Raw genomic sequence first — 21,326 nt, 5'->3', positions numbered from 1 at the left:
TCCTCGTACAACTCCAAGATCTCAACCAACCTTGGATAGTTTTAATGAAAAGAAGAGGAAGGAGGTAGATATGGCAGTGAGGAGATTTTGGTACCATAACAATCTTTCATTCAACTATGCAAAGTCTTATTTTTATCAGCCCATGGTAGATGCAATTGCAAGTGTTGGCCATGGATACAAAGCCACATCTTTTAATGCACTTAGGGGGAAAGAGCTAGATGAGGAGCTTGAGTGTGTCAAGGAACAATTGGAGAGCATTAAAAGCTCATGGAAATTTACAGGTTGTACAATTATGTCTGATGAGTGGACAGATCAGAGCAGTAGAACAATAATAAATTTTGTTGTAGCTTGCCCTAAAGGAGACATGTTCCTAAAATCCATGGATGCATCTACAAATGTAAAAGATGCACATTTGTTTGTTACATTGTTGGTTGATGTGGTGGAGGAAGTTGGGGTTGCAAATGTTGTCCAAGTAATCATGGACAATGCAGCAAATTATGTGGCAGCTGGAAGGTTGTTTTGTGCCAAATATCCCACCATTTTTTGGACTCCATGTGCTGCCCATTGCATAGACTTGATACTAGAGGACATTGGGAAGTTGGAGTGGGTGCAAGATGTTGTGCAAGAATGCAAGCAAATTACCAAGAATATTTATAATCATGCTTGGGTGTTGAAACTTATGAGGGGATTCACACAGTTGTCACATAGTTTGCTACAAACTTTCTTTCCCTACAAAGCCTTTTGTATGAGTACCAAAATTTGTGAAGAATTTTTTGTAGCCAGCAATGGGTATTTTAGAAAGATAGCACAAAACCAAAAGCATTTATCTTTGGTGATAGTTGGACAAAGTCACTGAAATTGTCAGCTTCACTGAGCCCCTTGTGAAAGTCTTGAGATTGATGGATGGAGAGAAACTGGCAATGGGAATATATTTATGAGGGCATGGACAGAGCCAAAGAGGCGATCAAAACTTTCTATAAGGGAAATGAATATAAATATCTCCCTATATGGAAAATTATTGATTCTACGTGGGACAGACAACTACATTCACCATTGCATGCAGCAAGAACATATCTCAATCCGAGCTTATTCTATAATGAGGGGTCTAGCATTCAAAGAGATCCTAGGATGATGAGAGGTGTCATGATATGCATTGAGAAGATGTTCTCGGATCAAGATATTCAAGAAAAAATCAACATACAACGAGATATGTACAAGGAAGTATCTGGCATGTTTGGATTCAGCTCAAGCCAATGTCTCAAGGATTAAAAAATGCCTTGTAAGTGCAAATTGTTATAACTTAGCTTGTAATTTTGCTAGTTCTCTTTTATATGTTTGGCATTGCAAACTAATCATCTTTGTTGTTATTTTCTTACAGCTCATTGGTGGATAGATTGTGGCACTGAGGCACCACAATTACAAGAATTCGCCATTAGAGTTCTGAGTCAACCCTGCAGTGCTTCTTCTTGTGAGCACAATTGGTCAATGTTTGAGCACATCCACAGCAAAAAGAGAAATAGGTTGGAGCATGAGAGGTTGGAGAAGTTGGTTTTCATCTACTACAACCTTCGAATGCTCACAAAACAAGTGCAACCAAATGATACAAATCCAATTTTATTGGATACTATTGATTTAGAGTCTGATTGGGTTGTGGGGGAGGAGTCCCTTGATTTGAGTTGGCTTGATGAAGAGATTGAGGATCTCTCTAGTTTTCCATCTCAAATGGAGACTCCAAATACACCTGCCTCATAGTCGTTTCAGCCTTCCGATGTTAGCACTAGCTCCACGAGGGCTTATTGTAGGCGTAGTCATCCATGAGTGATGAGACTCAAGATTGTTATGAGACAATCATTTATCAATTATGACATGTGTTTGAATTTTGAACTTGCTGACACTTTTTAATTTAATTATGGAATCATGAGTCCTTTTCTTATCCAATATCTAAATGTTTTTCTTACAAAAATCAAATATGTTATGTCGTACTTTTATATATATGAGATGATGTTATGAATTATTGTATATATTGTGGTTTGTATTACTTATACGAATTGGAATTGTCATTAGTTTCTTTTTTGTGATTAAAATTTACCATATTTTAACGTTTTTTTTTGTGTTTTGACGAGTCTTATACGGGTCATTCCCGAGTCTTATATGAGTCGACAAGTCTTATACGGGTCATTCCCAAGTCTTATACGAGTCGACAAGTCAATAGCGTGACAAGTCTTATACGAGTACGAGTCGTGCAACATTGGTCAAACCAGTCGCTGTAGGAAGTGAACCACCAAGACCAAGCATGGCACATGGTATTGGCGAGGGTAGCAGTAGTCATGCAACTCGGCCAACACATGCTTCTAGTTCTACTAATTGAGGATGGAGAGGAGTATGAGCAATCCTCAGACTCTAAGCCAGGTGATGTTTATGTAGCTCCTTCTGATGATCCCATGTCTAGTAGTGGTGATGAGTTTGATGAGTGATCATGTTGGTCAATAATTTGTAGTAGACTAGTGGCCTAATAACTTGAGTTTTAGCAATGTTTTTGGACTCTAAAGGCCATTTAGAGCCTCATTGGTTATATATTTTGTTGATGATATCATTGACATGTCTTGCACTCTATGCCATTTTGATATATGCATCCTTACATGGTATATAGATGAGAAGACTTTCCATATTTTGTCTCTAATGGTTTGGAACAGGGTTGTCTCTAATGTTTCCATTGGATTTTGTCATGTACTAGGGTATGGAACTCGTTAATCAAGAGCACCAAGCTCTCTATGTATCTTGATGTTAGTGATATTGGTTGTCGAACTCCTCTATCATGACCCTACTAAAAATTTACCCGTCACTCAAACAAAATCTTGACCTGACATGCTATGTCTTTTCTATCTTATGTTAATGCTTAGAGGGTGATATTAATGACAAAGATCACAAGATAGGCAATGATTTTGATGATATGTAGGTATTTGTTATAGGCTTGTAGCATGATTTTTTTGGATGTTAGAGGCCATCTAGAGCCTATTTGTTGATGTATTTTCGGTTCAAAGATGGATTACACATGATGCTATTTTGGTTACGTGCACCCTTACATGCTATATAAATGAGAACTTGTACTTTGTGGACCTATGGTTGATGAAGATTATAACTACTAGATGAATGATGTTATATGGTTTAATTCACGTTTTTATGTATTTTTATCACTAATTCATCATTCTACATGCTTTTGTTGACATATATATACATATATATATATCACTCTCATAAAAATCACCCCCAATCCAGGAGCTTTTGAAAATGTCGCTCCCTACTCCCGCTTTCACTCCTACTTCCCGCTTCTGCTCCCGCTCCAGAGTAGCCTTGGTTTGGAATCATGGTTTGTAATCTTAAAAAAAAAAACATTAAAAAATAATGATTTTATGTATTTTTTTCAATTCCAGTTTACTGAATCTAGTTCGATCCAGTTTGATCCGGTTCTGGTTCGAATCACAATTAGATAAGAGACCGGTTGGACACCCAATTCTGATTTTTTAAACTATGATCTGAAGTAAGCACCCTTTGACATGGTACATCAAAATTGACAGGCATTGTGATGAAAGGGGTTTGAGTGGAATCCTTTAGATTCCAACATGTATGTCAAAAGAGTTGGTAATGATATTATCCTTCTCTTCAAAAGTAGATGATATCATTATTATAGGTAGCGAGGCAAGTGCAATAACACTGATCAAATACAATATGAACAAAGCTTTTGACATAATAGATCTAGGCCTCCTACACTATTGTCTGGGTGTAGAAGTTTGGCAAACAGGTAACAGCATTTTCGTCTCACAAATAAGATATGCAAAGAGTTTGTTGGACAGGTTCAGAATGACATTGCAAAAAGCTCTTCTACACCTGTGGAGAAAGGGTTGCAACTTTCAGCCAAAATTGACTCTAAGATAGTTAATGAGTTAGTATACAGGCAACTAGTGGGTAGCTTAATATATCTTACAGCCACTACACATGATTTGAATTTCTATGGGAGCTTCATTCCAGATTCATGGAAGCACCGAAGGTAGAGCATTGGACAGCAACAAAGCAAGTGTGAAGAAGTGTGAAAGATTTGCACAGTAGAAGTAAATACCCTAGGTTGTGTGGGTATACATATTCAAGATTGGGCAGGTTCTATTTATGACAAAAACTCAACTTTCAAATATGTTTTCCACCTTGGCACAGATGCAGTGACATGAAGCAGCATGTAGTAGCACTTTCATCAACAGAAGCAAAATATCAAGGAGCATTGAAAGGAGCACGCATGACTATTTAGCTCAGTAGTATGTTTTCAGATATGCAAATTCAGTAAACAGAGCCAAAACCACTGTTATGTCACAACCAAGGGGTGATGCAACTTGCCAACAATCCAGTCTTCGACGAGCGTACCAAACTTATTGAGGTACATTGCCTCTTCATCAGACAGACTGTAGAAGATGGATCTATCGAGTTGTAGTAGTGTCCTATAAAGGATCAAACTACAGACTTCTCACCAAGGCTTTAGGTCCTGAAAACATGTAAATTTCGAGAATAAGCTTTGTGTGGTTAGTAGATTGCCCATTAAGGTAGGGTGTTAAAATAAATGTTAATTATAATGGCCAACTAAATATTAGACTTAAACATTAATAAAGTCAATTCGAATTTAGGTTAGTTTATTCTTCATGTCTAATTTCACTTCATCAATTTATAACATATCCATAAAGTGGATTGACTCTATTTGACCGTAGTTGTATATAAGAAAGCTTCCGCTTTCTCATTTATTATTTATATATACAATATAGAGAACTCTTTCGAGTTATCTTGGTTTCTTTGCGTACTTACTTTCCATCAGAGCATTGGTACCTACTGTAATGGATTCCAACCCCTTCCTAAAAATGCATATTCAAGCTTGCTACGAAACAGCTATTTCTAATCTGGAAGCAACCAATTAACCCGGCTAGAACAATACAAAATTTCAGTGTTCCATGGGGACAAGTCCCCCAGGGTGGGGTTGCATGCTCACCACATTTCCCATGCTCTCAGGATGGGGGGACGCCTGGGGAAATGATTCCCCACATCCCCTTTTAGGGAAAATCAGGGAGACGCTGGGGGCACAGTTCCCCAAAAGGGGTGTTTGTGGGGATCCCCCCTGAATTTTGCATGAAGACAATAATTTATGAGTGGGGAAGCCTTATATTCAACCCTAGGGCCTTACTAATGCTATGTAATTAATGGTAATGCTAAATTCTTAAAGACAAAGTGAATTTTTAGCATTACCATTAATTGACTCAAGATGTTCAAGAGTGGTTCTAACCTCAGTGGAGTTCATATGGAGAAAGTAGATTTTTAAATCTCGCTCAAATAGATTTAGCAGTTTACAAGATAACATGATTAGCAGGATTCCAATGTTTCCATTGGATTTTACCATGTACTAGGGTATGGAACTAACATCTAATGAAAAGCACCAAGCACTCTATGTACCTCGATGTTGGTGCCACTCATTATTGAACTCCTTTGTGATGACCCTAGTAAAATTTACCCATCACTCAAAAAAATAAATCTCAACTTGACATGCTAAGCATTTTCTTATTTTAATGCTTAGAGGATGATAATGATCATGGGGATCCTAACACGCAAATTTTTTTGATAAAATGTAGGTATTTGCTGTAACATCAATTTTTTCGACTATAGAGGCCATCTAGAGCCTCTTTGTTGATGCATTTTTTGGTTCAAATATGGGTTGCACTTGGTGCTATTTTGGATATATGCACCCTTTCTATATATATGAGAAAATTTGCATATTTGTGTATAATGGTTTAGAATCATATGGATGCATGATTTTCTTTTTTCCAAAATTTTGAATATTTATGTATTTTTTGGTTGATGACTTTTTTGGCCCAGATTTCTCCAGTTCCTAGTTTTTGGATTTGACCGGTTTGATCATCGGTCTGGTTTTGATAACATTGGTTTATTGTTCATTGTTCATTTTGGCTTTTGCGCCTTGACTCTAGATGCTGACGACCTTCGACCAAGTCTTTGACTCATCACTTTTCACCATATTTGAGTTTGAGTAATTTCAATTTATGATTCCAGTCTTCAAATTTAGTATCTACTACCTTGCTTAGTACTAATCAAATTCTCGAATAGTGAATGATGAATTTAAATCAATGTATACAATTTTTACTACTTTTATTTCAATGAAACATTAATGATGTATGAATCAATATATTTCATTATTAAATTTGAATTTCAATCATTTAATAATATATATATATATATATATATATATATATATATATATACACATGTCCCCATCACCCTTGAATTTCCCTAAATTGTGGGGTGCTCCCACAGGTCCCCCCTGTGTGTCTCCCCGCTCCTGCGTCCCCCTGTCCCACAAACTTGGTGGAGCATTGCAAAATCTCCATTAAAGATGGTCTGATAATGCCTTCTCCACAAGGGAGAGATGCCTGATTATACTATGTTGTATCATCTACTCGTTGTTTGTCTTTTGAATTTGCTGGTTTGGGAAAGCATGCCACGATCTACAAAGCAGTGAACAGATGAGAGAAAATCTCAAAAGCAAAGTGAAAAGAATTATCAATTCAGTGGAAATAATAAAAAAACTCCAGGTATTATGAACAAGCTGCTCAGCGCTGGAGACAACCTCCATGAGAATGGTTTCATTTCAAACTAAATTTCTAAATAAAGACAGCCACTCAGAAACAGCTGAAGCCCCATGCTATTTTATATTTAGAATTTTGAAACAAATTTATCGTTACCATGATTATAAAATGATGTTACTTTACATTGTATTTCAGTCTTTTGAATGATAACACATAATGAAAATATCACAGTGTAATTTCCTCTCAATCCTTCAAGTCTTCTTACAAAATCTGGAAAAAGAGTTAAATTATCATCTTTCATGTAAAGCAAAAAACAATGTAATCAACTGAATGAATAAACATCAATGGAGAGATATGGTTGGTCTACCAATGATGCTTGACCACTTGAATTTTTGTAGAACAAAGTTGTCAATCATTGCTAGTTCAAAACTAGTAACCAAGACATCAAAGAGAACTCTCTTTGTAGATGTGTAGAACTCGTGCTCACGAATACAGGAACGTGAGTCCTTATCACCCTGATAAATAATCACGTTCAGATCTGATCCCCATTTCCGAAATTCCTGCAATATAATTAGCAATTATAAGACTGTGATACACATATATACGGTGCTATTAAGGAAAATAAAATTATAAATACATGTGCCAGTTCAATTCTACCAAATTAGTTAAGTAGACCATGGACATAAACATATGAAAAAAGTAACTCGTTGACTTAGTCTAATTTAAGCTTTAGAGTTGTTTTAATGAGTTAATGTTCTTTGGAAAAACTAATGAGTTAAAGCAATTTTAAGTCTTTTTAGGGTTCCTGCATCCAAGGATTATCCACTCAGGGCTTACCTCATTCCTTCGATAGGACCTGCTCTCTCCATTTCAATAAATCTAACGAGTATCTCTCTTACAAGTTTTCTTGTGTTCTTGGTTTCTTTGTGTTCAGTTTTTGTAACAATTTTCAAACATGTATTGTTTTTCTTCTAAAAAAAGGGCAAAGAAGCAATTTTTCTCTCTCGAAAACAGTACTAATTAAGCTTGAATGCATTTATCATCTATTAAAAAGGACCTTTTACATGAACATTTCAGCATTCATATTAAACTCAAGCACAAAACATTTTACCTTTATCAATTGGTCCGGGTAGGCAGTTTTACCTTTTGAGGTTTAGTAGATAGAAGCTGAAACATCAGAAGCTTGCCCAGGTGATTCCACAGAAGATCCCAACATTCTTATTTGTTATATAATCCCTAAACTCTCACAACTTAAAGTTGGCATCACGGAAGAGTCCATTCAAAGTTTAAAGTCATATTATATGTACCTTTAAAGAATTCCCCTGCTCAACCAACCCACATACTATGAACTATAAAAGCTACAACAATAATACCACATAAACCTCAATTTGCTACCATATGAAATATCTTACCTGTCCTCAAAATTTAGCACTATCAGTCAGATGTTACAGCCTTCTAGAGAAAACCCTCTAAAAACAATGAAAGAAAAGAGCATGAAAGATAATATTTTTCATACAACAAATTGTCATTGCAGTACTGAACATTATGCATTTAACATTTCTTGCCCATAATTCATTTTCACATAAACCCAATAAAACCTTCAACTTTACAGGAACATATCACACCAACCTGATCCCACCCAGGAAGAGTACTTTTTGGAGCAATTACAAGGACTGGCTTACTGCTAAGCTTCTCATTCTTCATGCACACAAGGAACGCAATAGCTTGTATTGTCTTTCCAAGGCCCATCTCATCTGACAACAGAATGAACAAGAAAACTTACAAAAATAGGAAGACGATGCAAAACTCAACTGAATAAATAATTGCTTTGAGAATAAATAAGCAGTTTTACGACCCCAAAGAAAACAAAATTTTGAGAATAAAATAAGGAGCAACATATAAATCTTTCAAGATATGAATCAATAAACTGTACAGTGGACTTCCAGTTCAACTATGAAAGCCATCACTATAATGCTTATGAAATTATTTAAAGATGTTTGAATTACTGAAATGTCATCAACTTCATAATTTTTATCTCTTGAATGCATATCATACCATAAAAAGAAAATTGAAATTGTGGAAAGTGGATGAAATGAAAAACCAAATAAACTTTCCCTCTACAAAAATCTATTTTATACCATCACTGGGATGAGTATTAAGCTAATTTTAAGGTCATGGCCAAGCCAGACACCAAATTGGTGCATGAGACAGTCTCACGCACCAAGGACCCCACCTCCATGCAGAGTTTTGACTGCTGAAGTCTACAAAGGTAAGGAACACAGCAGACTACATGATACGAAGACATTAACATACCTGAGAGATGATGTAACAAAATTATAAATATAATGGCACGCACTCATTCACCTTGTTACCAGTCAATGCATGTAACTATATTATCACAAGGCTCTCTGGAACACTTATATCTTAGCCTCATTCCTATCAATCATTTATTACTCAATATTTTTTATACACTTCAAGAAATATTCTGTGAATCATAATATACAGGAATATGTGTACTATTATCAGAGCCATTGATTTGGTGAAGAATGGGTTAATTCCATAGACCTCAATTGCTGCTCTGTACAGCCACAGTATTTTAAATCCATACACTCAACCATCACTCCATACACTTGCTGCATTCCTCCTTACAGGTCAGTTGTTAGATCTGTTCTATCCATTGGAAATCTTTGATTCCATACTGCTGTACAGTTATAACCACAACGCAACACTGTCTATACTCTGTTCCATACAAAGCCGCCTGCAAAATCCAATGTCAGTATGCTGCAGCCATCAATTTTGCGTACAACTCATTCCTTCTTTCAGCCATACACCATACACAACCTGCTGCCAAATCATTAGACATACAACCGCATTCCTTATTTCCACATGATCCATATAGTTTTTTTTTTTTTACTTTACCTTGGAATATCTTTAAAAACATCAAAATCAAACCTCATATTCAGGTTGATTTATTTAATCATGTGCCATGTTCAGCCTTCCCACCGTCCTGGGCTAGGTACATTATTCATCTGATACACAAATATGGGAGCATTTCTCATCCAACCAACTATCGAACGATCATGGTGGATCATACATTCTCCAAACTTTACACCAGAGTCTTACACGAGTAGCTTTCTAAAGAGCTGGAGAGCTGTCACCTCAGCGAGGGCAAGCAGTTTCCACTCAACTACCATATGAATGATTACAACATCACACTACGAACCATTATTGAGGAGCCTTATCATCACTCTTCAAAGGTTTAAAGTTGCTTTGTAGACTTTCAGAAAGCTTTTGACACAGCCACAATAGAGGCATTATTCCAAAGACACTGTGACATTGGCACATCTAAGACCCTACTGGCAGCCATCATGAGACTGTATGAGACAGTTTTGGGATGCCTCAGGATGCCAGCCACCTAATTTCTTGACCCAAAATCTGGGAACTAGACCAGAACCAGAAAAATACCAAATAAGGAACCCCTTGTGGACTATTTAAAACTTCAAATAAGGAACCCCTTCCAAAATCAGAACCTTGATCTCGCAATGATGTTTTAACTTTTCTCCCTAGGTAGGAGTGGCTAAAGGACAACACTATATGACTGGAGTCCATTCAATGACAACGATCCATACATCAGGCCGCACGCAGAGCATTAGAGAGATCAGTTCCATACAGCTCTCTGTTAATTTTAGGGCTAGATAGTTCTCTGCTGTAGATAATTACATTTTTAAACTTTCTCAACAATTTTCACATTTCATACACCCCTTATCATCATAAGCAATTATATAGAGAGAACATTGTCATAAACAATGCAGCGGAACAGCAAGGAAAATAGAAGGAAAGCATACACAATAGAGACACCAAGATTTACGTCAGACACCAGGGGAAAACCCCACAAGGGGGAAACCCCAAAAATCAATTCTTCATCTTCTATTAGTCAATCAATGTTCAGCTGAGATACAAAGAGCAATTATAATGAGACACAAAACACATTAGGTCTCCTAGGGCCAACCCTGGATCATGCAAGATCCTCATGAGATGGAAGCAGACAAATATATCAAAGAGGCATTCACAGGCTCTCCATAAAAACTCTGATAGGTCTCCTAGTGATATCTCTGTCATAAGCCCATATCTTATAGCCCATATCTCTGTCATAAGCATTACTGCCATGCATCACTGTCATGACTCATAAGTACATTGTCATTACCATACATCACTATCATAAGGATACTGCCATACATCACTGTTATACATCACTGTCATTGTCATACATCACTATCATAAGGACACTACCATACATCATTGTCCTTCACAAGGGGACTGTGTTAAGGGCTCTTCTAACCAGCCCTCCAGATTGTACATTAACTTCCATACAAGTATGTCCAATATGGACCTACAACACCTAGCATCCATCAAAATAGAAGAAGCAAATAAATACCTTTCACGACGTCCAACCTGTTGCCCTAAATCACCAATGTTTTTAGCATACCTCTGAGGAATTTGACCCTAGGTCACAGTCCTTTGCGGCTAGGATTCCCGCACTCAAATACCAGACTTCTAAGACCTGTGTTAGCCTCCTTTTAGGCTCTGAACTTGCTACACTGGTCCTTCAAAGGATGTGGCCTAGCCCCAACAATCCACCAGACCTCACAGCCTTATTCTAGGTCACAGTTCTGAAGGCTTTTCTCTAAGGTACCTCCGCCCTGGGTAGGGCACCAGAACAGTCCAAGTCAGCTCCAAATCATGGCCTCAAAACCACCTCATTTTCTATGCTAACCTTCCCTTCCAAGGCCTGATCTTCTACGCTATAGATGTGAGGTAATACGGCCTTGGATCACTTCCTTGTTAGGCCCCTCGATCCGCCCAAAACAGACTTACGTCTCACTGCAAAACTCAGAATATACCTGCGGCCTGTACACAGAGAATAACCCTCATCCTTATGCCCAGAACTCCTCCTTTAAGCCTCGGCCAGCATCTGCCTAATCACGTACAAAACGAAGGCACAGAAAATAGGTCAACTGTCTATTTCTTCTACTTGGATTGTCTCCTCTAAGCTGTGGCCAGATTAGAAGTCATTGATGTTCTTGCATCTTGATGTGTCTTGAATGAGCTCCAAGGGTTTCTTATTTATACTAATTGTTGGAGGAGTCAAGGGGTGTCTTTGTGCCAACGTGACCCTTCATTTAGTAGGGCCCACTTGAAGAGACCTTATTAATTTGCTCTTAATAATATTTAAATATATTTACCACATGCCTTGCTGATTGCCTCCCCAAATTCATTTTCTAGGAGTTACTTCTATGGTCATTTGTCGAACATTGATAAGATTACCTTGAATTTGACCCCGCCAAGAAGACAACAAAAAAATGGGTAATAATCATTGTTATAAAAATGAAGCCAATAGCACGACAAAAAATATAGATAGGTGTAGTAAGTTTCAAAAGGAACTAGAGAAAAAAATTGACAAATTAATAAGAAATAGGGACAAATTTGACAAGTCATTCGAAGATTCCCAAAGTTGATGTCTAGAATTAAAAACTAAGGGAAATAATATTCTTGGGCATCTATGCAAAGATATGTTCCCAGAGGCGATGGATAGAATATAACTAAGGGAAATAATATTGTTGTGGTTTTTGTGCTACAAAAAGAGCCACAAGAACCATCATCACCTCCAAAATCGTGTTCCCCTATAGGGTAGAAATGCACAAGCTCAAACACTAGCATCACACAAACAATGCTTCCATGAACATCCAGGACATCTCACTCTCCCATCATCTTCCCCTAAGGTTTCCTCATGAACCCTAGCATCCATCTCCTAGGGTTTCCTCGTGAACCCTAACATGCCCACGACAAGTAGAAAGAAGAGGACAATGATGATGAACAAATACGAGTGTTGTCTCCTCCCTTGTATATATAGGTGGGTGAGGAAGGCTAACATAAAATATGGACTTGTTTCCATATAAGTAACCAAGGCATCCACACATGGAATGCTCGACAATACAAACATGTACATAAATAAAAATACAATTTATCCCATCCCAAAGGTGAAATGCCCTCAAAGCATGATTTTCTTGAGCTCAATGCCAATCCTCCAAGATGATGCACTCTCCAAGAATCTCTTAGCTTGATTCTCCCTCTTCCATGAATACCTCCTATTCATTATGAGGGTTTTGCTTCAATTGTTGAACATTTTGAGAAGCATGGTTGACATAACAAAGATTACAAACTAGAGATGGCTCGAGATGAGTTGATGCATGCTCCACGAGTTTGTTATTTCGAGATCAATGAGATCATTTTGGAGAGTAAAAATATTTTGACACATGAAAGATCATATGAAGGAGATTGGAGGTTCATGGATTGCTAATAAAGTCTTCCTAGTACAATGGATTTACAGCTTGAAGTTCTAAAGAGATTTTTGAGTACAAAAGGGAGTATTACAAGGTTTTCGTTCTTCAGCATCATAGGCGGTCAAAAATTTGACCAAGACATTAGAAAAGCAAAGGATTGATATACCAAGAGAGTCTTGCAAACAAGGTGTTAGATTTTTAATGTGTCATGCCATTGTTGCTCACCCTTCTGTGTGAAGCTCTTCAAAGATCCACATAGCATAAAGAAACACATGCAATGATGGCACAACAACATATAGATATATCCAGTAGTTCCATCTCAAATTATGTGCATCAACAATGGCAGAGATATGAAGTAACAGTTTCAAAAGGTGTAGGAGCAGTGAGTATATAAACTATGTTGCCTCAAAATCTAGCAGATCTTGTAGAGGGGTACCCTACACGACAAGCACTAGACTAAGTGATAGCAATCAAGTGTGGCCCATTGCCACCACAATCATTACCCCCCGTTGTTTATGGACTTTCCACCAATGGGAGGCTTCCCAAAAGATAGGTCACCAATAAGAGATATTCTACGCTTGAAGGTTTAAGGTGAAACAAGAGGCTTCTAAAGGATGGATCTCCTTAGATACAAGGCTCAACCAATGAGAATATGGCAATTTTCATCCCATAAAAAGGCCTAATTAGACCACGGTAGACTTAGGGCTTGAGTAACAGCAAGCAATGTGGTTTACCCTAAGGTCAATGTGCCAAGAAAAGGTTTCCAACACTGAATGTGAGCAAGACAATGGCATATGAAACCTTCAAAAAGTCCTCAAGTTCAAGCTTACCAAACCTAGGGGTTTCCTAGGGCAAATTAGCTAGGACAAGAGAGATCAAGGAGGCTTCTCGTTATAGCGGTCAACTATGAATGATATGCCAGGTTCTACAATTAAGGTGACACTAGAGACTTATAGAGGATGGTTCTTCTTAAGTACAAGGCTAAATCAAGGAAATATAGGCAACTCGCATCCCCTAATACAACCAAATTGAGGCATAATTGGCATAGGACTTGAGATATAGCATGCCAAGTGGGATATCTTGTGATCAAATGGGCCAAGAAAAGGTTTCATACCAATGAATATAGCAGGAAAATGGTTTAACAAACCTTCAACAAACCCTCAATTTGAAGCTTTGCGAAGTATGGTTTTCCTAAAGCAAATCTACCTAGGGCAAGAGAATTAGGGATTACGATGGAAAGATTGGCCACTAAGGGAGGTTGATTTTAAGGCAACCAAGTCTTCACTCATTGTTCAATCCTTCCACAAGCCACAACTCTCCTTCTAAGTCAATTCGCACCAAGCCCTAGTTTGGTTGCTTATACTTAAGAGGGCTGAAATTAGAAAGCAGAGAGCGAATTTAAGTTTGGGAATGAAATGCGTGATCACCAATTTGACAAAGCCAATGCCAAGTCCCTAGGATGATGGATGTGAAAGAGTAGCTAAATCTTGCAAAGGAATAAGGATATTTTGACGCCCTAGCAAAAAACCCTAACTACTATCTTTGTGAGGGATCAATGTCACTTGGGATAGCTATTGCAAAGGTTCACCAAGGGGATTACCATTCACATTTCTTACATGAACAATGCATACAATGATGATATCTAGACTCTATACAATTGACCTTCAATAGTAAATGGTGCAAAAAAAACCCTAGATAATCAATGCACTCCATACATTAGACATAAGATCAAAATTTTATTAAGAGCCACTTGGAGACCGATGACTCCATTGCTTGTGCCCCACACCCACTTGGGAGCACCACAGGATGTTTTGTTTGGAAATCAAGGGGCCACCCCCTTGATCATCATTTTGGAGCCCTCCTATTCATCATGGCACTTTGAGAGGACTCATTCAAGCCTTCCAATATCACTATTTCCCATTATTTTATCATTTCGGATAGCTTTGGATGGCTTATCTTTCACTTCATGAGCTATTTGGTGGGCTTGTCACCAAAGACATGTTATTTGCACATTAAAATATTATTAGGGGCTAGATTAGGCAAATTTGAACTTGAGGAGCCTCATATAAATAGAAGAGGCCTCATTTTGTTTTTCATGATCACTTGGATTTGGACCTCTCTATTTGAGAAACTCGGACCTGCATTTTTGGATGAATTTTTGGATGTTGGGATGCACTTTGACATTTGGAAAATTTCGCTATCTTTTCTTGGAGCTTCTTTTTGCAATGTTGATGGATGGATATATTCTCATTGTCTTGTAAGTACTTTTTGATGCTATATTTTACATGTTTGAATGTCTAATGTATGGAATGTTATTTCATGATATTTAATGCGCCCTAATCTAATGTGAATTTATTAGAGCAATTAAATTAATGAAAGGATTGCATGCATTACTCATAGGCAATGATGAAAGAATGTTCCTAGAGGTCAATCTTGTATATTACATCCTCGAAACTCCATCAAATATTGCCAACGAAGTATAAAATTCTATTGTAGCTGTGAAGTTGCCTCCTTTAGGGTTAGTGAAGTTGCATTAGGTCTCCTTGAAGAGTGAAATCATCAAATCAAAGTAAATCTTGACTCCATTATTTCCAATATGCAGGCATTGGTCTATAATCCTTGGCGATCATCGTCTTAATGACAAATCATTCTTCTTTCACCACTTCCTCTCTCTTTTCTTCGTCTCTTTAAGGCTAAGGGAGGCCTTCTAAGGCTTGGTGTGAGATTTTAGGGAGGAGGAAATTTGGATTCCGTCTGGACAAGACTCTTCCTTAGTGTCTCCTCTAAGCATCCACAAGTTTGGAACGAATTCTGCGATGGAATTTCAATTAAATTGATGCCCTAGCTATAACACCAAGTGGGAACCCTTGAAGTTTCCCTTCAACTTAGGGATTTCTTGAAGGTTTGAACTTTAATAGTGAATCATTAAGAACTTTTTCTCTTGACTATTTTGACCTTGGATGAATTCTTGCCTTGTCAAATATCTCAACCCTAGGTCATGTATAGTACTTCTCTCAAAAGGTTTTTCGTGGAAAGTCATTCTAGCTAACCTCATGCCTTAATTGAACCTTTCCATTGAATGAGCCATCCCTGCCTCATTTTGAATTCTATAATAGACACATATATCACAAGTGAGGGATACTGGAACTCCTCCCGTGATGGAAATCCGAGAAGAGAAGGGGTCATAGGTTGTGGTGATAGTTGGCCTTTGTCCCAAATTGTTGTTGAGTCCTCTAGCTTTAGCCTATTTACTAGGCCTACTAGTTTGTACAGCAACAAGCCATAAGAGTGAGATAGACCTCATGCTAGGCTTTTGCCCACATGCTAACTTTGACCCCTCACCATCTTTTGCATTTTGATCTTCTTTCTTTTTATTTTGTTGAGGCCATGATATGCTCTATCTATTTCTTTTAGTTGCAACAGCCTCCTAGGACAGATTTTGGGCCCTACCCAAGTATGTGGACATATGGATGCCAAATCCCAAACAACTCATGACAAGTTGAACCAGAAGAATGGAGGTGAGATATGGTCTTGTAATGTAAGATGGAAAGTGGTAAGTATGATATAGGGAAGATGGAACTACGCTATCTCAATCAGGGCTTCCCAAGTAGTGCCCCTCCTATACCCCATTGGGCCGTTAAGGGAGGTCCCACTAGACTAGGATCGAAGATTAGCCCCACATTTAAGGTGAGAGAACAAGATCACAGTCAAAGCACATCCTTCTTTCAAATCACCCCATAATCCATACCAAATGCCCAAGAACAAACAAGCATAAGCACCTAATTCCAAAATGACAAAAGTACCTTTTGAGTGGGCCCACCTTCGTCCATGTTCTCATGTCATATGGGTGAGAAGCATATTGTTGATGCAAGTGGCAAAGATATATGGCATATCAACAGCTATTGGTTGTTGATTTGGGGTAGTATCAGATGTGCACTAGCCACAAAATTTGGTGGAGAGGTTGGGGCATTGAGTACAGAAAAACAGAGAAGGCAGAGATTGTGCCAGAAGAGAAACGCAAAACCCGAGGATGACGCAGAGCCAACAAGGACTCACGCAGGGCCACGCAGAGGCAGCCAAGTGCTGAGCAGAGCACCAGAGGGGCCAGCATCGCTGATGCAGAGGCTCCCAGAGCTGACGCAAGGCCTCCTGGGGCTGATGCAAGCCAAGAAACGTGACGCAGATCCAACGTTAGACATATAGGGGCTGACGCAGTCCAAATTGGGCAGATGCTGGGGTTGCAGAGCAGCGTTGTGCTGAGGAACTGCCGGAAGGGTTTTCCGAGGTTTCAGCGAAGTGATTTCTCTCAAACTGTGAGGTATAGCTGCTAAGGAAATTCTCTATTGGGTAGGCCAGTTTCGGCACCCAGATGGTACTCTGGTATTGCTTAATAAGAAAACCCTCAGATAGCTGCACCGATTTTCCCGCATTGGGTTTTTCCGGGACATTGGTCCAAAAATAATGGTGTCATGTGGTGTGTTTGTTCTTGTTTCTTTTAGTTGCTGATCTGTAATATGTTGAGCATGCACTGGTGTTTATTTTCAGTATTTACTTTGTAAATAACTTGTTAAAGAAAAATAACAAGTAGGTAGGAATAAATCAGAAAAAGTGCATGAAGGGTTTCTAAACTAAGTAAAATTAGAAATTTCAACACTGGTGGCTGTCATGGGTTGTTGGTTGTATGGTTGACCAGATGGCTGTCAAGAATAGGCGAAAAGTTTTCTCCTATGGGGCTACTCATTTTGGTGGGTAATAAGCTAAACTAGAAGACACATGTTTTCCTACGCATGCACGTACCAATGCCAGTTCCCTTTCTATTTTAATTTGTTGTTATATTTAGAACAACGCTAGATGTATTCTTATTTTAGATTAACTTCTGGTTTGTTTACATTTTTCAGAACTAGAATAGGTTGAGGAATAAATCAGAAAAAGTGCATGAAGGGTTTCTAAACTAAGTAAAATTAGAAATTTCAACACTGGTGGTTGTCATGGGTTGTTGGTTGTATGGTTGACCAGATGGCTGTCAAGAATAGGAGAAAAGTTTTCTCCTATGGGGCTACTCATTTTGGTGGGTAATAAGCTAAACTAGAAGACACATGTTTTCCTACGCATGCACGTACCAATGCCAGTTCCCTTTCTATTTTAATTTGTTGTTATATTTAGAACAACGCTAGATGTATTCTTATTTTAGATTAACTTCTGGTTTGTTTACATTTTTCAGAACTAGAATAGGTTGTTTTTAGCAGAAAGTGTGTTTTATAAATGATATATCTGGAAAGTGCTTTCATTAGCACAGTTTTCAAGAAATAGATGCCAGCACGATTCTAAAAGAGGAGGGCACAAATACCAAGAGCGGTTGCATGTCTTTGGAGCATAATTCTTCTAGCACAAGTTTCCATGTGGGCTAGCAGCCGGGGAAGATTTAATCCAATTTGCCTGTAATCCATGACCCTCAACTTTTGTTATAAAAGTAAGCTATGGGAGCAGAGTCAATAATTCAGGGCTCTCGCTTGACATAAGTTGTTTTTGGAGTTTCATGTTCAAGATCCATTTTCCAAAACAAATGAGAAAGTGGTACCAGGTTTGACAGTCCATTTGATTTCTGTTATTTATGCTTTTCCAATGTGATGTACTTCAGTTTCTGAGTATAGATCAGAGTGCAGTTTTGAGTGTAGACTAAAACTTTTCAATTCTACCTATTATGACTTTCAATCTAAGTGCAGTAAACTATTCCCATAAGCCGAAAATTTAAGAGAGGTAGCACTACCAGTGTTGATTGAAGTAGAGCAGCAAGGGCTCTACTTGCCTAAGTGCCAAGGCTTGCAGGGCAGCCCAAAAGGCAACCACTTAGCAGATTATTAATTAATTTACTATTTCCTAATGTTGGACTTAGGAAAAATTAAAAAGCATAAAGTCAACATCTAATTATATACAGCCCTTCATCAAGAGTTAATCTCACCCATTGAAGGCAATGGTGGGACCTGGTAGATTTATGAGGGAGAATAAGGTGCAGAAGTGGTCAGTCGATTTTGGCAGAGTGTGTGTTAGCTAAACAAAAGGAGACTAAGCTTTCTACAGTCCAACCACAAGTTTAGCAACCAACTGAGAGGAAGAGGGGCCGCGTGGCCTATATCTCAGCTCAGCATCAACCTGGTTGTACAACATGCAGAAGGGCACAGGAGGACTATACCACACGTCGTACAGCACACAGAACTGCACAGCAGACCCTACTACACGGGAGTAGAAGCCAAGTCACTCACTAGGGATAAATCAGACTTGCTTGGGAGTTGTTCAAAGATTTTTGCTATAAAAGGGAAGTGTTCTCTTGCTGTAATATTTTCTCCAGAATATTTGTTGAAGCTAATATGAAAGATTGCAGGTTTTCCATGGAGTTGGGGTTCCCTGGTTATATCCTAAGTCACCAGGTTTGGGTTCGAGGTCGAGTTCGGCGACCATGAAATTCGAATAAAGTTCGGCAACTAAAATTTTGTCGATAGAGTTTGACATACGACATATAGAAATTCGAAAAAAAATGTATATATATATATATATAATCAATTTAAAGTCAAATTCAAATAAATTTTTGGCTTAGCAAGAGAACAGAGGCTAGAAAATTTATTAAATTTTATAAATTATGTGTGATCAATTTTGGTCATTTTCAAGCCTTTTAATGTTAATCTTTATTGTAATTATCCTCCAAATTATATGCTTCAGAATCTACAGGTGAATATATTGGCAATGCTTTCCAATAATTTCTCATATCTCAAGGCATATCTTGCTAAAGAACTATTCCTTACACTCCACAGTAAAATGTAGTAACAGCACGGAACAATAGGGCTATCATGGAGATGGTTGGTGGCTTGCTTCACTCCAAGAAAATGAAACTTCCATTTTGGGAATAGATTGCTGTTTCCACAATCCATGTCATCAATAGAACATCTACTCGTCCTCTCACAAATATGACTCCATATGAGAAAAGGTATGGCAGCAAACATCCTATTCCACATTTCAAAATTTCTGGACCTGCTGCATGAGCTTATGCTCCTGATGATAGAAAAAACCCATCAGCATCTCTAGACTCCTAGTACACTTTAATTGGTGAAAACGAAACTTTTCAGTGTTACTGCCTTTAAGATCCCACCACTCATAGAGTGGTTGAATATAGAGAGGCTATTTTAATAAGGTTTCTACTCATAAACAACCAAGATCTCTCTCGCCATCACTAAATTTGAAAACAAAAAAGAGGAGCTCTGTTGATTTTTAGCTTTGTCAATCACTGAATTTATGATAAAACAATTTACAAATGTACATGATGCAAAATCAAATGGAATAAGCTGAAAATTATTTTTGAGATTGTTGATGAGGCTTCTATAATGTATTTAAAGCATGTAGTTTATGCCACAGAAAATGAACACTAAAGTACAATAATCAACCATGACTAGATTGGTCAGTAATGAATTTGAAGTCGTTGGTGTTCACATAAAAGATAAGGAGTACGTAACTTTAACACTAAGAGCCTTACCATCGTCTTATAAACCCTTTTGAAATTAATTGGGAAAGTGAGAAAGCTGAGAAGAGCTTTTTATTTGCTAATGAAGAAAGAGTATGACTTGTGCCAAGAGGAAAGCACATCTGACAAAGCCTCCTATGGTAAATGGGGAATAGCAGCAAAATCAGAAGCAGAAAAAACCAAACAGTTGCCATAAAGGTAACTCTATTTCACATGCAAAAGACTATTTCGTTTTGTTAAAAAGTTGAGCATTTTCAAAAGAGACACGTCGCGGCAGCTGTAGACTGAAGACGTCTTATGAAATGAAACCCTCCGGCAGCTGTAGACTGGACTGCAACTTGCAAGTTTGCAACAGAGTTTGGACCACAATGAAACCCTCCGAAGTTCGAACAATGAAACAATGGAACTATAGTCTATCGTTTAAGTTTTAACCCGGCGAACAATGAAACCTGTGGGCTGCAGGCAATTTGCTAAAACACGCGAAAAAAACGAACTTTTTCGAACCCCAAACGAATTTCGTCGAACCCTAAACGAATTTGTTCGGCAAAAAATTCGAATTCGCGATGAAGTTCGAGTTCACCATGAAATTCGGCGAACTCGAACGAATAAATTCGTGTTCGATTAAAACTCGCCGAATTTCGAACTTGTTCGTTGAAATTCGCCGAATCTGGTGACTAAGGTTATATCTGGTGTTTTATGTGTAGCATGTCTTTGTCTTCAGTTTTATTTACTTTCGTTGTGCATGCTACGATTAGAAAACTCAATAATATTCGTGATTTAAGTTTCAGAACAACAGTTTCAGCTGTATTTCTGGTTGCATGCTTAGAAAATCATAAATCAATTATTGGG

General features: G+C 38.0%; 1 protein-coding gene across 3 annotated transcripts in view; it reads right to left on the bottom strand.

Moving 5' to 3' along the window:
- The window catches only part of LOC149219119 (uncharacterized), a 289,169-nt gene that overhangs the window by 109,359 nt on the left and 158,484 nt on the right, over nucleotides 1-21,326 (bottom strand). For all 3 annotated transcript variants that reach the window (XM_089384274.1, XM_089384275.1, XM_089384276.1), the window contains 2 exons: nucleotides 8,256-8,380; nucleotides 6,994-7,186 (listed from right to left, as the gene is read on the bottom strand). In XM_089384274.1, coding sequence (XP_089240400.1) covers nucleotides 6,994-7,186; nucleotides 8,256-8,380 — 318 coding nt within the window. The remainder of the gene's footprint in view (nucleotides 1-6,993; nucleotides 7,187-8,255; nucleotides 8,381-21,326) is intronic.

The sequence above is a fragment of the Pinus tabuliformis genome, chromosome Q (assembly GCF_031772625.1).
Source record: "Pinus tabuliformis cultivar Carrire ecotype Pingquan chromosome Q, CPIR1, whole genome shotgun sequence".
Classification (NCBI taxonomy): domain Eukaryota; kingdom Viridiplantae; phylum Streptophyta; class Pinopsida; order Pinales; family Pinaceae; genus Pinus; species Pinus tabuliformis.
Note: the sequence above shows the minus strand (reverse complement) of the source record. Positions and strands in the feature narration are given on the sequence as shown.